Genomic DNA, 22241 nt, shown 5'->3' with positions numbered 1-22241 from the left:
GATAGCAGTTCTTAATCTACCTGACATCAGCTGTAGGGCTGGATTCACGACACCAGCTTTGGGGAAGTGACCAGATCATACACAGAAGGTGCCTGGAGGGCAGCAAGTATGAGATTCTCATTCCTTCACTCTCCGCCACCCACTTCACCCTTTCGAGACACAGAGAGGCCCTGGTGATGACTTAATCCTCTTCCTTCATATTTGAAAGAAGAAACCATGGTGAGATAAAGTGGCTGATGAAGAACACTCAGGGACTCAGTGGGCAGGACCAGGGGTAGAACCCATGCTTCTGTGATCTCAGTCATGTTCCTTCCCTTACACCTGTGGCCTCCTTTAAAACTCAATATTAAAAAAAAAAAAAAAAAAAAAAAAAAAAACCTAAGATCATGGCATCCAGTCCCATCACTTTATGGCAAATAGAAGAGGAAACAATGGAAGCAGCGACAGATTTTATTTTCTTGGGCTCCAAAATCACTGTGGATGGCAACTGCAGCCATGAAATTAAAAGATGCTTGCTCCTTGGAAGAAAAGCTAAGACAAACCTAGACATTATATTAGAAAGCAGAGACATCATTTTGCTGACAAAGGTCCATATAGTCACGGCTATGGTTTTTCCAGTAGTCATGGATGTGAGAGCTGGACCATAGAGGCTGAGTGCCAAAGAATTGATACTTTCAAATTGTGGTGCTGGAGAAGACTCCTAAGAGTCCCTTGGACAGCAAGGAGATCAAACCAGTCAATCCTAAAGGAAATCAACCCTGAATATTCATTGGAAGGACTGATGCTGAAGTTGAAGCTCTAATACTCTGATCACCTGATGTGACGATCTGACTCATTGCAAAAGACCCTGATCCTGGGAAAGATTGAGGGCAGGAGGAGAAGGAACAACAGAGGATGAGATGGTTGGATGGCATCACCGACTTAATGGACATGAATTTGAGTGAACTCCAGGAGACAGTGAAGGACAGAGGAGCCTGGTGTGCTGCAATCCATGGGGTTACAAAGAGTTGGACATGACTTAGCAACTGAACAACTCCTTTATCTGTTGGCTCTTCTCAATACCCCCATTACTGTCCTCTGTGGACCTCTGTTCACCTTCTCCGTTAGCTCCCAAGCTCCTCAAGGCACTCGATGAAGGTGCTGACTTAGGATCAAATGTCATCTGTGCAGCTACATTAGTTGCTGTTGCTGCTTCTCTATCCACCAAAACAACAAGCCCCATCTTGCAGGCCATCTCCTCTCTTTCCTTTCCCTTCACTACAGAGGCGCTTCTTACAAACAGCAGGACTGCATGTACAGGGGCTGGTGAGAGGCATCAAATACAGTTTGGTTCATGGACATGAGCCATGAAGCTGCTTAAGCAGATCAAGATAAATGTGCCCTAGAACCTGGGTCTCTTAACTTGAGACCAAGCATGTGTGGATTCCTGTGACAGAAAGGCTGAGGCTCCAGCACTCATCATATTCTCAGGATTATCTGTGACCCCCAAAGAGCTGACAATCATTAAGAACCAAGGCTCTAGGTGGTGAAGAGCCATAGAGCTTCACAGGGTATAGGGTTACACCAACAGTCTCTGCAACTTGCTAAACAGTGACTTTGGTCAAGTCAGTGACCCCTTAAAGCCTCAATTTCTTCATCTATAAAATGATAACAATAGAACCCATTTCACAGAGCCATAGTAAGTATTACATGAGTTTTTATAGGCAATGTATGAGTCCCTGGCACAGGATAAGGATCAGCAAATGGGCCTATTAGAGTTACTACAGCGCTTGGTGGCCAGCCTACAACAGTACTCCCTCAGCTCCTACCCAGCTAGGAGCATTCCTTTCATCTCACAGCCCCCACCTACCTCTAAGGCATAAACCCATTTTTTTTCAGTTTAGATTTTCATGCAAATGGGCTAACAGAGTCTCCCCAGAAGTTCACCCATAGCCAGGACTTGCGACATTTTCCATTTCAATACTGGGGTCCTTTTATCTGTCTTTTTCCTCTGTCCACATACCAACCAGAGAAGCAACATCCAAAACAAGGATGAAACAAGATCTGGTCCCTGCAACCACCCTCTGCAGGGACTCTGGCCTGTTGAGCATTTACTCAGTTAATCCCCTTATCTCCCTGTTAATAGTTCAAGGAAAACCAAACAAGGTCCCTTGCCTAAGTCAGCTGCTCCTCATTCAGGGGAGATTTATGTAACCCAACCAAATACTCGAAGGACCAAGGGATTGTCCCCTTTTAACCTCCAGGAAATGCTGGCACCAAAGGCAGGGTGGTGTTGGTCCAGCACACTGACAAGGTGCTTCAGGCTATAGCCCAGTGAGTGTGGGCACACCCTTCCCCATGTGTCATGTCCCATCTGATTTCCAGACAAAACCAGGATGAGGATTTGGCATCAGGTGCACAGGATGATGGACTCTCATGATCCAGGGACGCAATTAAGATCTTCATGGGTCTGGGTCAAACTGGGAAAGATTAATGGGGAAGAATTATATACCAACCCCTCGCTCCCAGAGACAAGACACCTCTGCAAGCATCAGCTTAACTCTCTGCCCTTCCAGCCAGGTCCCTAGAAAGTGCTGAGAACAGGAAGTAAAGCTGCAAGAACTACACTGATGGAGGGCAAAAGTCCTACCTTAGGTATAGGAATTTCACAACTTTTCTGAGAATCGACGGTCTGGATTCAAAGAGATCTGGGTCAAAATTCAACAACTTGCCCAAGATCACAACCTCAGCAAGTGGCAGAGCCAGGAAGTGGGATCCGAACAAATCCCAATTTTTCTGACACTAAACTCTGTGCGATTTCCACTACACTGCCTTCCTTGCTTATGATAATTTCAGAGAAAGACTAGACTAGCAGATGAGAAAGCCGAGTTTTCCCTAAAATGGTTACATCAGCAAGGGCTTAGGGTAACACTGATATAAAATCAAATATGCATTTGCTCATCAACCTTTGAGGTTCCAAACGAAAAAGCAGAACTACCTCCTAGCCCCACAAATTGAGTGTATATTTCATAGTATGTGCTTTTCCTTTTTGGTAAAATCAGAAAATCACAACTGGTAGAATGTTTTCAGGTGTTGTTGTTTTTTTTTTTTAACTTGAAAATGTATAATGTGTACTAGCAAATTAGCTGATGAATAACTGTCAGTATGTGCCCTGAAAGACATGGGATCAGATTGGGAACACAATTCAAATGTGACCCCAGCCCCACCACTTCCCTGAAGAACTGTATCCTATACACCTATGGGGCTGGTTCTTTACCAGCTGAGCTACTAGAGAAGCTGCTTGCTCCTTGCAAGAAAAGCTGTGACCAACCTAGACAGAATAATAAAAAACAGAGACATTACTTTGCTGACAAAGGTCCATCTATTCAAAGCTATGGTTTTTCCAGTAGTCACGTACGGATGTGAGACCATAAAGAAAGCTGAGCACCAAAGAATTGATGCTTTTGAACTGTGGTGTTAGAGAAGACTCTCGAAAGTCCCTTGGACTTCAAGGAGATCAAACCCATCTATCCTAAAGGAAATCAGTCCTGAATATTCATAGGAAGGACTGATGCTGAAGCTGAAGCTCCAATACTTTGGCTACCTGATATGAAGAACTGATTCATTGGAAAAGACCCTGATGCTGGGAAAGACTGAAGATGGGAGGAGAGGGGACGACAGAGGATGAAATTGTAGGATGGTATTACCGACTCGATGGACATGAGTTTGAACAAGCTCTGGGAGTTGGTGATGGACAGGGAAGCCTGGAGAGCTGCAGTCCATGAGGTCACAGAGTCGGACACAACTAAGAGACTGAACTGATGGAGCTGATGGGCTGTGGATGGAGCTGGATAATGACAGGAAAAGTCACTGGGGCCATGGAATAAAGGTCCCAGCTAAACTCCCCCACAAATGCTGATCTTTCAGATTGGGGCATTTTTGCAGTGTTAATCCATCTAGCAAGCTCAAGCAGAAGAGAAAGATTGAGATTGTGGGATAACACTCACAACAACCATGAAAAAATAAAATGGAAGTGTTAGTCGCTTCTTTGCAACCCCATGGACTGTAGCCTACCAGGCTCCACTGTTTATAGAATTCTCTAGGCAAGAACACTGAAGTGGATAACCATTCCCTTCTCCTGGGAATCTTCCCGACCCAGGGGTTGAACCCAGGTCTCCTGCATTGCAGGCAGATACTGTCTGAGCCACCAAGGAAGCCCCACAACAAACATATGGGGTAAGCATTATTCCCCTTTTATAGAGATGAGTAAGCTCAGTAAAAAGAACCTAAGTCACTTGCCCAAGGTGACTACCTGTGTTGAAGCTAGAGCATGTGTTCTTAGCCACTATTGTATTCTCTATGCTCATTGAAAAGGCCATCATCCAAACACATGATTGGGAGTCAGATGACGTGAGTTTTATTGCATTGCTGTCACTTAATAGATATGTGACCTTAGGCAAGCCCCTGAACTTTTCTGAGTTCTTATTTACTTATTAAGAAATTAAAGCAAATGATCACAATGATAAAGTCCATTATACAAGGTTGTTATGAGAATCAAATAGAATAATATTAGTCGATCTGAGATACTCTACACAAATGCTGCTTAAAATTATATGTCCCATGATTTGCAACTGTGTGATAAAAACATAATGTATGTGAAAAAGCCTGGCAGGGACCAGATGACAGTGATGTTAAGGTATCACCTTAGGGAGCTTTTTTAATCAGTCCTCTCTGAGCTATCAGTAAGACTATTTTATTTTCATGATTGAAAATGTATGAAACAGATGTGGCTATTAGTATAACTACTATTATCACCATTCACTAGGGCTGAAAATGGTTTCCTGAGTTGATGGCTTATCAAATAATCGGAAGCCTAGCTGTTCTGTTCCAAACCATTTTCCGTGTTTCCTAAAGAGAGTTATGGGAAAGGTCACATTTAGTCCCTGCCCTTTGCCTGAATTTTGGTTGCCAGTGGTGAGCCTCAGGCGGGATGCTCAGATACTCACATTCATGTTGTTCATAGGGTGGATAGCTCAGCCGCACGGAGATCAGGATCAGGAAGATGAATAGAGGCCAGGCCACTTCAAGAAACAGCTGACACTGAATGGGAAAAAGACAAAGCACTGTGAATTAAACAAACATGGATGCCTAACACTATTGAGCTTTGGGAAATCCATGAAAAGATGAATTAAACAATGAACCTACTTATCCGGCCTCTCTTACCACTCTCTAAGCTTTAATGATACTGAACTGTTTGTAGTTCTCACCTTATACACCTTACTATTATTCCATACCTCTGTGTTTTCCCTAAGAAAGGGAAGATGCCTCCCATCCTGCTTCATCTGGTTCACTTCCACTCACCCTCCAAGACTCAACCAGGCACAATTTCCTTTACTAAAATCTCAGGAAGAGCGGGAAGCCCTTCTGCTGTGCTCCCAGGGTAACCCATGAATCCTCCTCCCATAACAGTTTTCCTGAGCCCCTGAAATCGTGTTTTTGTTACTGGCTTCCTCACTATGATATGAGCAGCCTGAAAGCAAACACTGGATCGACTCATCTTTGTACCTCCACAGCCTTAGCACAGTGTCAGGTATGTTATGGCCATCTGGTGAAAAAAGACAGCCTGTGCAAACTGCTGTGCTAAATACACAAAAGCTCAGCTCTAAAGGAACGAATGAAGTTGCCCCCTGTGGGGCAATTCACACTCAGCTCCATGTTGACCTGTGTGCCATCAGGGCTGGATATATCTGGGAAGAGCGCAAAGTCCTTCCCCATCCGTCAAAATCTAGTCACCATCTTCTCCAGTGGGTTAGATGACCACTGAACCTAAGTAAGTGTTATTCGCTGGTTAAAGCAAAGAGGTTTCTCTAAAGGAAATCTGCTTCAGGGAGCTACCAGGGGATAAATAAGCACAGGGACAGGATAGAAATCATGAGAATAATCTAACTGAACCTGTGATGTTCAGACAACTAGTTCCACTGCCTGAAGCCTCGCTTCTATCATGCCTTTCAGCTCTAGACTCCGATGTTCTAATTAGGAAGAACACGAAAAGCCCAGGAGATTCTCGGGCCCTTGTGGATGAGGGTAACTACAACTGTGTCTTCAGAGCCATAAAGCCAAGAGAACACAGATATTAAATCTTTCCTTTTATTTAAATAGATTCTTTTTTGATCGCCAAGTCCATATACTTTTATTGTGGAAAATTTGAAATTAAAAAAATACAGAAAAGTAGAAACAATAAATATAAATCACTGTTACTCCTACTTCCTGGAGATAATCTCTAGTAAATTAAGCTAATAATGGTTCTCCATTAATATTTTTGTCTTTCTTTTCTATTCATACATAAATAATATTCTTTCTCTACAAAATTAAGATTATACAGCATATATAATTTTGTATTTTGCTTTTTCATTGAATATCATACTGGGAATGTTCCCCATGACATAAAATATTCTCTTAAAATATGGATTTTAATGGCCACTTGATACTCCACAATATGAATAGATCATAATTAATTTAATCTTGCTTCAGCTTGGTTTCATTTTTTATCATTTGTTGTTGGATTTCTGGTATTTTAGATTCCAAAGACCTTTGATATGGTTCTACATTAAATTCTTTTTTAAATCTTCTTTATAGAAGGAAATACATGGATGAGAGCAGTGGATGTCCTAGGATGGTAAGAACATGCATGGGTAATTTTTTTCTGAACACTTTCCTGTGCTTTCTAAATTTTCCATAATAAGCATGTATTACTTTTTTTGAAGAACAAAAAACACTGCTACCATATAACTATGAAGAATAATTTGCTCTAGATAGCACATCAGGAAAAAACAGACACATAGGTCCTTCTTTGGAAGAAAGCGTGCTATCAATGGGATTTCCAAGACCCAAGATGGGGCTGGTCTTGCTAAGTATTTCTGTAAATAATCCCAAAGAAGCAACATTCAGTGTTGCTTTCAAATGACATTCTACCAACTGAGCTGCAGGTCCCTTCTTGGGCTCCCCAGGTACCCGGAGCCTCTATCAGCATTTGGCACAGCAGGAACTTCTCCCCTAGAGTCACCTTCTTCTCACTAAGCCTGCCTCAAGATAAGGGCTTTAAAATGTGTGCTGAGTGAGAGAATGAACTGAAGTTTACGAAACAATAAGGATGGAAATGTAAGTCAGTTGAGCCCTTTAGGAAAGCAACTTAGCCATATGTATTCAAAAGATATGTTTATCCCCTTTGACCAAAGAATATTCCTAGGAATTCATCCCACAGAACTAAGTTTAAAATGTCAAAAAGCTACATACATTTAGTTATTCATTCATTTAGACAGTATAATCAGAAAATATTGGAAACAACTTAATTGCACAGCAATAGGGAAATGATTAAATTATGTCACATCTACTTAACCTTATACAGTTATTACAACAATGTTTATGAAACACAGACTCTATGAACCATGTAATATTAAGTGAACGAAGCAGAACACAAAATTGTATGCATTCCAAGCTTACAGCTAAATAAAATCACTTACAAATATTAACAAAAGAGAGTAAAACTTTTAAAAAGCAGGTTAACTGTGAATAAATTCAGAAAAGAACTCCATAAAATAAAACCAAAACTAAATAAAGAGTATGAGTAAGATAGTCATCAACCTTGAAGCTCTGAAACTGCCATGTACACTTTGGGGATAAATAATATTTACCACTTATTTAGAGTCCAATGTGTAACAGGCACCTTATAATAAATGGATTATTTCATTTAATCCTGCAAACAACCCTGAGATGTAGGAAGCATAATTATCTCCCTTTTATGTGACAACACTAAAGCTCAAGAAAGGGTAAGTCACAGAGACAGTTAGCAGCAGGGTTGAGAGGAACAGCTAGTCTTGCCCAACTTAGGAAACCAGTGACTCAGCAGAGAAATAACCCCACTAAGTCATGATCAAAGCATATCAACAGGTTCCACAAAGGCAAAATGAGCTCATGGCCTACAGATTTATAATAGTGACAGTCAATATTGAGCACCTACTCTGCACCAGGGATTTATATACATCTCGTCTCTAATATTTAATTTTCACAATAACTCTATGAGGTAGCTGGTATCATTAGATTGGGGCAGGTTCTGAGCCATAGCCTGGTAAGAGAGTGCATCAGAGTTTGAACCCAGGTCTACTGATTTCTACATGCTTTTGCACCCCTCATGCTGCCTCTCATCTAGCTATGTTTGGGACATATACCTTTCAAGACAGCCACTTAAAAGGAATCTGGTGTTCACCAGCCCTCCTACGCACTGATCTGACTCAATGAATCAAGTCTTGGGTTCCTGGACATCTGTGCAGTCCCACATCTAGGACACCGCAGGGGAACTGATGCTCAAAATATGTTGATTGACTGGGAAAAAAAAAAAAACAATGGATCTTTCCCATGGTACTGACAGCAAACAGTACAAAGTATATCTTGCAAATCATTCCCAGCAACTGAGTATAAGCAGATTAGGCAAAGAGGTAAGAACAAGACCGACAATAATGATAGCTAATACTTAAATAGGTCTTACCATGATGCATCAGTGCAGGGCTTCCCAGGTGGTGCTAGAGGTAAAGAACCTGCTTGCCAATGCAAGAGATGTTAAGAAAGGCGGGTTCAATCCCTGGGTTGGGAAGATCCCCTGGAGCAGGGCATGGCAACCCACTCCAGTATTCTCTGGAGAATCCCATGGACAGAGGAGCCTGGTGGGCTACTGTCCATAGGGTCGCAAAGAGTCAGAGACAACTGAAGTGACTTAGAGTTCATGTATCAGTGTTCTGAGTGCTTTATATATATAAACTCAGTGAATCATCAAACAACCCTGTTAATACAATCTAAATCCCATTTCACAGATGAGGCTCAAAGAGTTAATAAATTTGGATACAAATTTGGTAAATAGTGCCAGAATTCAAAACCAGTCCAACTCAAGGGTGTGTTTTAAACCACTATGTACCCCAATCTCCTTATCCCCTGCCCCATTACCAGAGTATCTAGATTTTTGATCCTTATAAGCCTTACTGAGCTGAGACACTAACATGTATTAATGAAGAGACTATCTCCAAGAGACAGCACTCAAACCAGAGAACTCATAAAAGACAATTCTAGCCATGCACTTTTACTCTGAACTTCTAAAATGATTTCTGTCACTGAATACAGAATTTGCCTTCTAAACTCAGGGAGATGTTCCAGGTTTTTCTTTACCAATAGCTTCCCTCTTGAAACCTAATTTGACTTCTGGTTCCACATATGGAATGCCATTTTGGTTGCACTTATTATCAAAATCAGATTTCATCCCCCATCTCTAAACTTAGCATTTTTACTTCAAGTAGGCCTTCATAAATAGCTTGGAAATAAGACAGACACTTTATGATTCAGTTCAGTTCAGTTCAATCATTCAGACGTGCCCAACTCTTTGAGACCACATGGACTGCAGCAAGCCAGGCTTCTGCAACACCCAGAGCTTACTCAAACGTGTCTGTTGAGTCGGTGATGCCATCCAACCATCTCATCCTCAGTTGTCCCCTTCTCCTCCTGCCCTCAATCTTTCCCAGCATCAGGGTCTTTTCAAATGATTCAGTGCTTTGCATCAGGTGGCCAAAGTATTGGAGTTTCAGCTTCAGCATAAGTCCATCCAGTGAATATTCAGGACTGATTTCCTCTAGGACTGACTGGTTGAATCTCCTTAGTATCCAATGGACTCAAGCGTCTTCTCCAATACCACAGTTCAAAAGCATCAATTCTTCTGTGCTTAGCTTTCTTTATAGTCCAACTCTCACATCCATACATGACTACTTTGACTAGATGGACCTTTGTTGGCAAAGTCACGTCTCTGCTTTTTAACATGTTTTCTAGGTTGGTCATAGCTTCTTCCTTGTTCTTCCAAGGAGCAAACATCTTTTAATTTCATGGCTGCAGTCACTATCTGCAGGGATTCTGGAGTCCAAGAAAATAAAGTCTGTCACTGTATCCATTGTTTCCCCTTCTATTTGCCATGAAGTGATGGGACCAGATGCCATGATCTTAGTTTTCTGAATGTTGAGTTTTAAGCTAACTTTTTCACTCTCCTCTTTCACTTTCATCAAGAGGTCCTTTAGTTCTTCTTCACTTTCTGCCATAAGGGTGATGTCATCTGCATATCTGAGGTTATTGATATTTCTCCCGGCAATCTTGATTCCAGCTTGTGCTTCATCCAGTCCAGCATTTCTCATGATGTACTCTGCATAGAAGTTAAATAAGCAGGGTGACAATATACAGCCTTGATGTACTCCTTTCCCAATTTGGAACCAGTCTGCTATTCCATGTACAGATCTAACTATTACTTCTTGACCTGCATACAGATTTCTCAGGAGGTAGGCCAGGTAGTCTGGTATTCCCATCTCTTTCAGAATTTTCCACAGTTTATTGTGATCCACACAGTCAAAGGCTTTGGCATAGTCAATAAAGCAGAAATAGATGTTTTTCTGGAACTCTCTTGCTTTTTCAATGATCCAACAGACGTTGGCAATTTAATCTCTGGTTCCTCTGCCTTTTCTTAAATCCAGCTTGAACATCTGGAAGTTCACAGTTCACGTACTGTTGAAGCCTGCCTTGGAGAATTTTGAGCATTATTTTGCTAACGTATGAGATGAGTACAATTGCATGGTAGTTTGAGCATTCTTTGGCATTGCCTTTCTTTGGAATTGGAATGAAAACCGACATTTTCCAGTCCTGTGGCCACTGCCGAGTTTTCCAAATTTCCTGACATATTGAGTGCAGCACTTTCATAGCATCATCTTTTAGGATTTGAAATACCTTAACTGGAATTCAATCACCTCCACTAGCTTTGTTCGTAGTGATGCTTTCAAGGGCCCACATGACTTCACATTCCAGGATGCCTGGCTCTAGGTGAGTGATCACACCATCATGATTATCTGGGTCATGAAGATCTTTTTTTGTACAGTTCTGTGTATTCTTGCCACCTCTTCTTAATATCTTCTGCTTCTGTTAGGTCCATACCATTTCTGTCCTTTATTGAGCCCATCTTTGCATGAAGTGTTCCCTTGGTGTCTCTAATTTTCTTGAAGAGATCTCTAGTCTTTCCCATTCCATTGTTTTCCTCTATTTCTTTGCACTGATCACTGAGGAAGGCTTTCTTATCTCCCCTGCTATTCTCTGGAACTCTGCATTCAGATGTTTATGTCTTTCCTTTTCTCCTTTGTTTGTTTGCTTCTTTTCTTTTCACAGCTATTTTTAAGGCCTCCTCAGACAGCCATTTTGTGTTTTTGTATTTCTTTTGGTTGGGGATGGTCTTGATCCCTGTTTCCTGTACAAGGTCATGAACCTCCATCCATAGTCCATCCGGCACTCTGTCTATCAGATCTAGTCCCTTAAATCTATTTTCCACTTCTACTGTATAAGGGCTTCCCTGGTGGCTCAGAGGTTAAAGCGTCTGCCCATGATGTGGGAGACCCGGGTTCAATTCCTGGGTAGGGAAGATCCCATGGAGAAGGAAATGGCAGCCCACTCCAGTACTCTTGCGTGGAGAATCTCATGGATGGAGGAGCCTGGTAGGCTACAGTCCACGAGGTCACAAAGAGTCAGACACGACTAAGCAACTTCACTTTTTACTTTCCACTGTATAATTGTAAGGAATTTGATTTAGGTCATACCTGAATGGTCTAGTGGTTTCCCTACTTTCTTCAGTTTAAGTCTGAATTTGGCAATAAGGAGTTCAACTCCTGCTCTTATTTTTGTTGACTGTATAGAGCTTCTCCATCTTTGGCTGCAAAGAATATAATCAATCTGATTTTGGTATTGACCATCTGGTGATGTCCATGTGTAGAGTCTTCTCTTGTGTTGTTAGAAGAGAGTGTTTGCTATGACCAGTGCGTTCTCTTGGCAAAACTCTATTAGCCTTTGCCCTGCTTCATTCTGTACTGCAAGGCCAAATTTGCCTGTTACTCCAAGTATGTCTTGACTTTCTTCTTTTGCATTCCAGTCCCCTATAATGAAAAGGACATCTTTTTTGGGTGTTAGTTCTAGAAGGTCATATAGGTCTTCATAGAATGATTCAACTTCAGCTTTTTCAGCATTACTGATTGGGGCATGGACTTGGATTACTGTGATTTTGAATGGTTTGCCTTGGAAATGAACAGAGATCATTCTGTCATTTTTGAGACTGCATCCAAGTACTGCATTTTGGACTCTTTTGTTGATTATGATGGCTACTCCATTTCTTCTAAGGGATTCCTGCCCACAGTAGTAGATGTATTGGTCACCTGAGTTAAATTCACCCACACTAAACGGCAACCCACTCCAGTACTCTTGCCTAGAAAATCCCATGGATGGAGGAGCCTGATGTCCATGGGGTCGCAAAGAGCTGGACACGACTGAGCGACTTCACTTCACTTTGTTACACACACACTATGGTTACACACTTTTGAATCTTACTCTATTATGTATTCGCCTCCCTCCATGCCTGCCCCCACCACAGAGTGGAAGAAATGGAGAGGAACACTGTTTTTGTAAAGGTGCTTCTTAACAAAGTCAGAAACCCAGAAACCTTATTTCAGATTGGGTATTAAAATTAAAATTCTGATGATTAAGTAAACAGCTACACTGAGCTGCTCTGGGGACTTCCCCTCTCATTACTCCTCAGCAACAACATGGGGATATAATGCACAAGCACTTCTAGAGCAGGGTACTTCTCAACTTTTGACATAGGGGGCCAGATAATGGTTGTGAGGGGTTCTCCTATGAATGGTAGAATGTTCCCCTCCATCCCTGGCCTCTACCAGTAGACACCAACCACCCTACCCAGGACTGTAACAACCAAACAATGTCTCTAGACATTATCCAATGTCCCTGAGACATTAAAATAGCACTAGGCTACTTCTAGAATTTGATAAGGTAATAGGATTCAATGGGGAAAAACTGATGAAAATATGGAAGACTATTCTGAGAAGTAAAGAAGGAAACATGAGACAGTGAGTTTCCCAAGATAACAGAAAATTCATCAAAGCAATGGCACACTCTAGGCTCTGTGAGCATCACAGTGAACACTTTTCAACATACACTTCAATTAAATTAAACTGAAATCTTAAAAGATCAAATCAGAGAAATGCTGAAGGGAAAAACAAATATGAAAGCCAGGCCTACCCTCCCACAACTGTAAAGCCTCATGCAGAGACACTGGATTTTTCAATTGGTTTGATCTTTGGAAGGACATCTGACCATATATGTCAAGGGCCACTTCCCTTTGACCTAGTAATCATACTCCTGAGATTCCAGCCTAAGAAAATAATATAAAAATAAGAAAAGGCTGTATGTATGAAATCTTTATAGTAACTTACTTATAATGGCAAACACAAGAAACATCTCAATGTTGGCAATAATGTATGAGGTTATAAAATGAAAACTGCATGGATCCCTGTATTGCTACCAGGAATGTCACTGGCATTATCACATGGTAGATTTGGGGTCAAAACTTCTAGTCCCTCCTCTTAATGACGTACTAATTTATAATACTTTCTTCATCTATGAAACAGAAATTGTAATGAATACCTCTCAGGACTGCTGTGAAAATCAAGAAGATAACAGGTACAAGAGTACTTTCAAAAGTATAAAATACAACCTATACATCAAGAATCATAATTATTATAATATGAAGATTATTTGGAAATACACAACATACATGCCATGCTAAGTCGCTTCAGTCATGTCTGACTCTTCGCGACCCCATGGACCGTAGCCACTCAGGCTCCTCTGTCCATGGAATTTTCCAGGCAAGAATACGTGCCCTCCTCCAGGAGATCTTCCCAACCCAAGGATCAAACCCGAGTCTCATGTCTCCTGTACTGGCATGCGGGTTTTTTATGGTGAGGCCACCTGGGAAGCCCAAAACCAGAGCACAAACTGGCACATGCGTATGCTCAGGCTGTCATCCTTCAGGTCCCCTCAGTGCCAAGGACCACACAATCTGATCCTCGTCATCACGACCTACCTACCTCGGGGGACTCCTTTTGCACATTATATAAAAATAAGCTGTCCTCTGCCAGCTCCATGACCTGACCCTGCCGACTCCCAGCTCACCCACAGCCAGTCTTCCTTCAGTGCCACTGGTGCTCCTGTCCCTTGGCTCCAGGACATGCATTAGGCACGTGGCCTTCACACCCTGTCTCTCTGCCTGGAAGCCAGTGCCCCAGTGGCTGAGCTCCTGATCTTTCCCTGGCTAACTGCTGCTTAAACATCAAGGCACTCAGGTTAAATGTCATGACCTTTCATTCTAAATTAAGTCCCTACCCACAGTCTAGTGGTAACTGACATAGTAGGACAGTTTCTTTTTTTTTTCCTTCACAGCACTTACCACAGCTATGATATTTCTACTTACGTGACAACATGCTTCATATCTGCTTTCCTGGCTGAACTGTAAGCTCTATGAAAGCAGGGATCCTGCCTGTCTGCTTCACCACTGTACACCCAGGACACTGTCTTACATGCAGTAGATGCTTAGCAAATATTTATTCAAAGGAAACAATAAATGGCTATTTGTGCTAACTGTCCTCATTCCATAGAAGGGGAAACTAAAAGTCAGGGAAAATGAGTTTCCCTAAGCCATTAAGCAGCAGCAGCAAGCCATTAAGGCATATAGTGGCCACGCTGGAATTAGAATTGAATTAAAATCAGATAATAATTAGAATTATTAGCTGGATTTGAACCAGCATTGCCAGGCCAGAACTAAGGACAGGGAAGAAATGTATCAGGCGAAACTGGAAGCTGGGAGGGTTAGTTTGCATCTACCATGTAAAATTCTCCAGTGGCTCTTAAATGAGGACTCAATTTGTATTTATTTGATTGCTTATTCCTTGTCACTGAACAGTACCCAAATATTGATACTCTAAAATATGCAGAAATTAAAATTATCTATTTCCTCAGCCACATGGCTAAACAGATCTAAGTGGGAAAATTAACACCAAAGGCAAAAAAGAAAGGCCATACGGCCATATTCTGTCCCATCTGTTCCACAGGGACCTTGATGTCTGGCTCAGCCTAAAACCAGATGGGGATCCAGAGAACTCCGAAGCCCCTCGCCTTTCCTGTCCCAAGCCCTATTTGTGCTCACTGACCACCACCCACACAAGTTAACTGTTACTTTGTACCCAAACTGAGCTTTGCACCCCACTTACGCAACTCATTTTCAATGTATTCTTTGCCTAACAGGAGCAGCAGGAGCAGCAGAAAGCTACCCCTGGCTGATGGTCCCCATGAGTCTGCATAATGGGGGCACAAGAAAAGAGGTCCCCCAAATTCATTAGCAAATGAGGACACAGAGTGAATGAGCAAATGGCCACCTTTCAAGAAGGTTGCTCTGGGGTTTACTGTTCAGCACCCAGCTCCTACATCTTCTTCCGGTCTCCCTGCACATGCGGCCCCTCTAGCAGGGGCGCCTCCTCAAGATCTATAAACTAATGGCCCATTTAACACATTCACCCCTCACTGAGCAAATGCTTGTTAAGCATATCCCCAGTGCCAAGCTATGGAGCCAAGCGAGTACATCCAGGATCTCTGAGGGGGAAATTAAGCAAGGATTCTGTACACTGTAGGTGAGAACTGTCATGGAGCTGCTAACTCCTTCCCCTACCTACAGGGCAGGGCATGTTCTGAGCTAACAATGTAGAACCAAGACCCTAAACAGGTTTCACTGTCTACAATCAATATATCTATAGATCCAAGCCATTTGGACTGGGAAGCAATTGAGATCCATGGGTATTAAACATGGGACAGCCAGCACTTGAGATCCCTGGGTATTAAACCTCCTGTGCAAATAAGGCAAAGCCTGCTCAAAAGAACTTGTGCCTCTAGGGCCATCAGGAAATTGATTCTGGTGTTACTATGACTGATCCACTCAGGACCCCCTGCCCCACACCTGAAACCCCATTCCCATCAACTGTACAAGGGTCAGGTCAGATCTTTCCAACCCTGACACCCTAAACTTCTGCAACCTGAAATAAATCACCTTTTTTTTTTCTAGTTTGGGCAAAACACATTTCCTGTAGAAAATCAGGAAGGAAGGTAAGGCAGACAAGCTAGCAGACCGTAGGTGTATATCCAAAGAACTCCTTCTGCGTCAGAATACTATGTCTTACTTCCCCTTCAATAAGAACTCTGCCACAGGGCCAAAAATTGCCTTTTATGAAGGCTGCCTATCTCTCTAATTGTAGCTCTTTTTAAACTGATAAGCAATATTGAGCAAGAAGCAGCAAGACTAACAGACACTAGCCCAGTCTGGATGGCCCAATCCCAAATCCTGTTCTGGGACCCTGTGCTCCTGATTCCTTAGTTGACCTTGGGGACATCCCTTCCCTGCTTTATCTGTAAAATGACAGGTTTGGGCTTGAGACTTTGCATTACTAAGATGATATAGTTCTTTCCATTACTCACTGGCTAATAGACACAGCACAGCAAAGACAGTTCCCCATCACATGGCCTGCTGCCAACATGATAAGAAGAGACTGGGGACCTGGACCACAGAGTAGCTAAGAAATGAGATTAGGAAATGAATATATAGGTCTTGGGAACACCAGGGCCTGGGTACAGCTGTGGGAGGCAGGGACAAAGGTAAGGAAAAGGTTAGAAACTTCAAGATGTTGAGACTGAAGATAGAAAAACTAATACCACTGAAGAGCAATCTGACATAGTGGTTTAGAGAACCAACTCTAGAGTCAGATTATTTAGAACTGAACACTACATACGCCCCTGACTAGCAGTGTGAAACTCAGACAAATTATTTATATTCTCTCTGTGATTTAAGTTCCCCAGTTATAACACAATAGCATTTTGTGTTACAGGGAAACAAAAGTACTTTGTGGATCTTAAAAGGATTAATCTAGTTAACAATTCACTTTAGTGCCTAGTACATGGAAGTGCAATCTAAGTGTTTGCTTTTATTATATTATATATTATATAATATAGTTATATTTTAGTATGATTATTATTATCAAGACAGATAGGATGCATAAATTTTAGTTCCTACTCTCTCATTAAGTGACTTTGGGATTCAGCTCCCTGCATGTAATATGAGGGACTGAAAAGTCAGTGTTTCTCAAACTAGTATATGTATACAAATAATATATATAATTTCATGAGGGATTGTATGAGTTCTCTGTCGGGATTTTAAACACTTTGTGTTTTCATTTCAATGGTCATCTAAGGAAATAAACATACCTGGATTTTCTGAATGCCTACTTTACAACCAAGTTCTGGCACAAGATCACAAGTCTAAGTTTCTATTTGTGTTTGCCATTGTGTTAGCACCAATATTCCCTGGTGGGTCAGACAGTAAACGTGTCTGCCTACAATGCGGGAGACCTGGGTTCGATCCCTGGGTTTGGAAGATCCCCTGGAGAAGAAAATGGCAACCCACTCCAGTACTCTTGCCTGGAAAATCCCATGGATGGAGGAGCCTGGTAGGTTACAGTCCATGGGGTTGAAAAGAGTCGGACAAGACTGAGCGACTTCACTTTAGCACCAATATAATTGCAGTAGACCAATGAGAAAGGCACAGATGCAGAAGCAATTTGTGAATGATGAGACTGGACCAAATGAAAGCAAATGATATCCAACGAAAGTCACTGGAAAAATTGGAAAGTCATTGGAAAACGGAATCATTAACACATGGTAATATAGACTGTCCAAACTCAAACAAATAAGTGTTCACTACCATAGTCACACTGTTGCCTTCAAACAGTGTCAGTCGCCTTACTACACTAACAGTGTTAATTTGAACTGTACTGGTTCTGCAGTTTTGTTTGCACTTAATTTATAAGTCTGTATAGGTCATATGTTTGCATGACAGTCTATAAGAATAAGGGGTTTATATCTAGTTTCACATATGTACATATTCACGTAACATTATAATTAAAAATATGTTCAGTGAACACGAGGGGACTTTGACATATTTGTTCTTTTAAAGAAGGGCCAGCATTAGTCTAGTTTCAGAAACAGTGAAGTTTATCTCCAAGATCCCTTAAGTTATCTCCAAGATTCCTTATGGCTCTTTGAGTCTAAAGAGGATGGTCACTTCTGTTGCAGATGTGTTACGCTTCATGCTGCTAAGTCACTTCAGTCGTGTCCAACTCTGTGCGACCCCAGAGACGGAAGCCCACCAGGCTCCCCCGTCCCTGGGATTCTCCAGGCAAGAACACTGGAGTGGGTTGCCATTTCCTTCTCCGATGCATGAAAGTGAAAAGTGAAAGGGAAGTCGCTCAGTCGTGTCCGACTCTTAGCGACCCCATGGACTGCAGCCCACCAGGCTCCTCCGCCCATGGGATTTTCCAGGCAAGAGTACTGGAGTGGGTTGCCATTGCCTTCTCCAGAGGACAGCCAAAAGGGGATGTAGGCTTAGAATTCAGGAAAAAATGCAGGGCAGGAAACAGACATTTAGAAGTCAACTATAGAGAGGGTGTGGCTAAACACAGGAGATCAGACAGGACCTCGAGGGGTGTTCAGGGAGGGAGAAGCCAAGAGCTGATACCAGAGCTTCAGAGAAATCTCCAGGCCTTATAGTTTGTACCTTCTCACAGAAAAATATCATTTACCGAGTGTTAAAGATGGTATTCTCAGGGTTTTTGAAAGGATCACTGTCTCATCCAGAAGTGAATGGCATAGTACCCTCCACAGAAATAAAACAAATCTGTTTTGTATTCCTCCAGGCTCGCAGTCCAAGCTGAAAGGGGAAAGCCTATACTAAAAGATTCAGTCTCTGACCTCTAAGAGCTGGGCCATGAACTCACTTCAACTCCACCACCCAGACCATTAGGAGCTCTTGAAGAGCCAAGCAGCCCCCAGGGCTGCAGCAAAAGTTAGGAGTAAGATGGCCAAGCAGCAATGTATGCCAGGTTCCAGGCGTCTGAACTTAGGCCTGGGCACTAGCACAAACCAAAGCTATGACTGCCACCTGGTTGCAAATCTGCCTCATATGATAAGAGACAGGGCTAGCTAAATCATGACCCCACACAGTCCTGGGTCCACCAGGGCCAGACACATTCAATCCCCTTAAGAAAACCGAGAAGAACAATACTGTAGTAAAGGAATTATCCTCCAATTGAAATAAGTTAAAAAAAAAAAAAAAGAAGAATCTCTTTTCCGCCCCCTTCTTCACTCCCAAATCAAAATCAGGAAGAAAAGCAGGAGAGAACCCCCGGAGAAACCCAGGCTTACTGTTTGTCTTCTTCTGAAAGTGAGGTTCTTCCACAGCAGCAATCTCAGCTGAGGCCAATAAGCCATGTTACCTCAGCCAGCACCACAGCAGCCTGCGTGAGGCTCGGGAGCCTGGGAAGGAAGTGGCTGGAGCTCACAGCAGGGACGCTGTGGCTAGTCATTAACTGAAAGATAAAGCAAGAGGGGATGTTAGTTTTTGCTGCAAAGCCATACGCCAGTGAGGGCTGTTGCACCAGCCCCCTCATCTGAGCCCTCAACACCCGGTTCTGTCTCATGACTGCCTCTCCACAAGGCATGAGTCCTCGACTTGCAGCCTCAGGTCTCTGGTAAACAGGGATGTTGGAGCTTTTCTGGCTTTAGCCTGTGAGTAAGTCGTTATTATCCGAATCACTTGAGCTCCACTGATGTGACCACTGGGAATGAAAAATTGAAGGCAGACCTAAGTGATCAATCTTATGTGCCCAAAACACCAGAGCTGCAAATGGCATACTGGAATCCCAGAGACCTGCCTCCCTTCTCTTAGAAAATGCCTTCCTTCTCAGAAAATGTCAGCAGCATTTATAAATTTCGCCTTGAACCTGGAGTGACTTAACACTATTGTCTGAAATTTGCTGTAGACTACATTTTCATCTCACCACAAAGCGGAGTCCTTCCAATGATAAATGGCACCACTGATAGAGCAGTTTCCTAATCTGAAACATCACAGCGTGTCTTAGACAACTGTGAGTAAACACCAAGGAAATGCCACAGACACCTGGCTCCTAAGTGAGGAGGACAACCCCTAGTTTTCTATGTGTGTGAAGAGAAAACAATATCCCATGGAGTAAAACAAGGCAGCCAAGGCAGGCAGAGAGCATCTCCTGTGAAACTGACAAGTTCCCACTGTCTGGACATATGCACACTTTTGGCCTTGCTCCACCTGTACCTGTACACAGGGCCCACCTACTCCTCGTCAGGTGTCACAGATGCCTCCTTGGAGGACTGTTTTGCCATGCTGGGGGAAGGGGAGGCTCTCACAAACAGGCGATACAACCTTCTGTGTGTCCCAGCTGCCCCTCAACAACAGTATTTATTTAATGCTGGAGTAATCCCAGTAGTCATAGTAAAATTAAACCTGGGAAAGGGCAGAAAATAAAAACTGAAAGAAGGGAGGGATACACAGGTCGAAGCTAAGCCCTGATACCACTTCACAGCCAGGAACTCTTAGCAGAAATAAGAAACCAACTTTACCTCTAAAATGGCTCATTTAATCATTGTGGTCTCTGGTGGAATGGAGATGGGGATGGGAGATTAGGCAGGAGGAACAAACAGCAGAAAGGGCTAAGAATGTAGTGACCACTTGTGGAAGCAAAACTAAGTATTGGACTAAAAGTCTGTGAGTCCAAACGGACCTCAACGCAAAGGTCAACCTCTAGCAGGACTTTACCCTCTTGGCCCCCACAGCACAAGGACTTGGATTAAAAACTTGTACAAAAGAAAAGGGAATGTAAGCAGTCTACAGTGTCTGAAAAGAATCACTGACTCTACTATTATATATTTTAATTCACTCATTGATAAGCCAACAAATCAGGGATTCCTCTGAAAGAGTCAAGCCTTAGGATCTTTTTTTTCTTTATCACTTGCTCAGCAAACCTGTAGATGGACACAGATGCCCCTCCCCCAAAATATTCTCACTAAAAATAATTAAACCAGCACTGAGTCCATCCACAATTTGTTATTTAAAGATGGCCACTGGTCTCTCTGAGCACTGAGAGCCAAAATTTGGTTGTGAGCTTCGTGCTTGTAATCCTAAATCATTTTGTACGTGGCCTGGGACAGGGTTTCATTCCAGAAACACCGAAATAAATAATTAGCTAGATTTTCCTGATGCTAAAGGTGCTCTCCAGGAATCACTTAGTTGATTTAGAAGCTACACCAATCTTTTCAGGTCCCCAAGGTAACAATGAGGAGGTTGGAACATAAGTTTATAATTTAAAAAGGAAAGACAGCTTAGATGGGAATTAGGCCCAGCTTCTCAAATACGTGCCCTCGGCCAAAACTTTATGCCCTCTGAGCATCAATTTCCACAGTGTAAAATGGGGGTGATAATAACTACCTTGCAGGATATTCAATGGATATTCAATTGTCAATGAGACAATATAAGTAAATATATAAGTTCCCCAGAAAAGCACACGGCACATTGTAAGTGGCAAAGAAATGAGCTCCCTCCTCCCCACTTTTCTTTCTCTGGTCCATCCCTACCTCTTACAGAGAAATGGTTATCTCCTGTCCAAACATTCTTTTCTACTCCATTATTTTTAGCAGCAGCAGCAGCAGCAGCAGCATTTTTTAGCAAATCCATCGTGGGTTTCTGACAAGGTAGGAGGGGCAAAGTAGGAAGGATGAAATCAGAATGGCCTAGTGTTAAAGACCCTCAGGCTCAAACCAGGACACAGAATCCCCTAAATCTGAGTGGAGAATCTCAGAAGAAATGAAGACACACCTCTGCAGAATGTGCATGAGACGTGAACGGCCGGGAGGAAGCTTTCTGGAGAGCGTTTTCCTAAAGCAGGGTTTCTGCATTTCCAGACATGGATCCTGGCTTCAGAGACCCTCCAGGAGACACGCAGAGACGTCAGCAAGAAGTAGCCTATGCAGCGGTAGAAGGTATTGCTCCGGCTTCGCTGGGTAACTTGCCCCACTTTCCTACCCACCTTGGCATAGCCCTGGGCCTCTTGCGTAATTCCCTCCTCCCGCCTCAGAACATGGTGACCACTGCTGGGAGCAATTTTATCCAAAGAGAAGGTTTTGGCAATGCCCAAATCCTCTGCTCAGGTAACTGAGGCCAAAGGGACATTTCTACATCAGCTTTCCAAGGAAGCAAACAAACAAACCAAAACCAAAAAGAAGGCCGTACTATGTATTGACTAGATTTCTCAATGCTTCAAAGCTAGTAGCACACTCATTTCTGACCCTGTGCACATTTCCAGTTACTGGCTGGAAAGTGTCCCACTTCACAATCATGGCCAGTCAATAGGCCACCCTTTTCCGGCTCCTGGACGACCACAACAGCC

At 42.7% G+C, this 22241-nt stretch overlaps 1 protein-coding gene across 17 annotated transcripts in view; it reads right to left on the bottom strand.

The window, feature by feature from the left end:
* The window catches only part of ABCA1 (ATP binding cassette subfamily A member 1), a 131689-nt gene that overhangs the window by 92488 nt on the left and 16960 nt on the right, over nucleotides 1–22241 (bottom strand). For 14 of the 17 annotated variants that reach the window (XM_042242945.1, XM_060409000.1, XM_042242944.1 and 11 more), the window contains 2 exons: nucleotides 19189–19352; nucleotides 4986–5079 (listed from right to left, as the gene is read on the bottom strand). In XM_042242945.1, the coding sequence (XP_042098879.1) occupies nucleotides 4986–5079; nucleotides 19189–19254 (160 nt within the window). In that variant the 5' untranslated portion in view covers nucleotides 19255–19352. Of the gene's footprint in view, nucleotides 1–4985; nucleotides 5080–19188; nucleotides 19353–21670; nucleotides 21876–22241 lie in introns of those variants that run through there. The other 3 variants (XM_060408996.1, XM_042242948.2, XM_060409003.1) reach the window with 2 other exon arrangements.

This window comes from Ovis aries, chromosome 2 (genome assembly GCF_016772045.2).
Source record: "Ovis aries strain OAR_USU_Benz2616 breed Rambouillet chromosome 2, ARS-UI_Ramb_v3.0, whole genome shotgun sequence".
Classification (NCBI taxonomy): domain Eukaryota; kingdom Metazoa; phylum Chordata; class Mammalia; order Artiodactyla; family Bovidae; genus Ovis; species Ovis aries.
The sequence above is the reverse complement of the archived record's forward strand: the minus strand, read 5'-3'. Positions and strand labels throughout refer to the sequence as shown.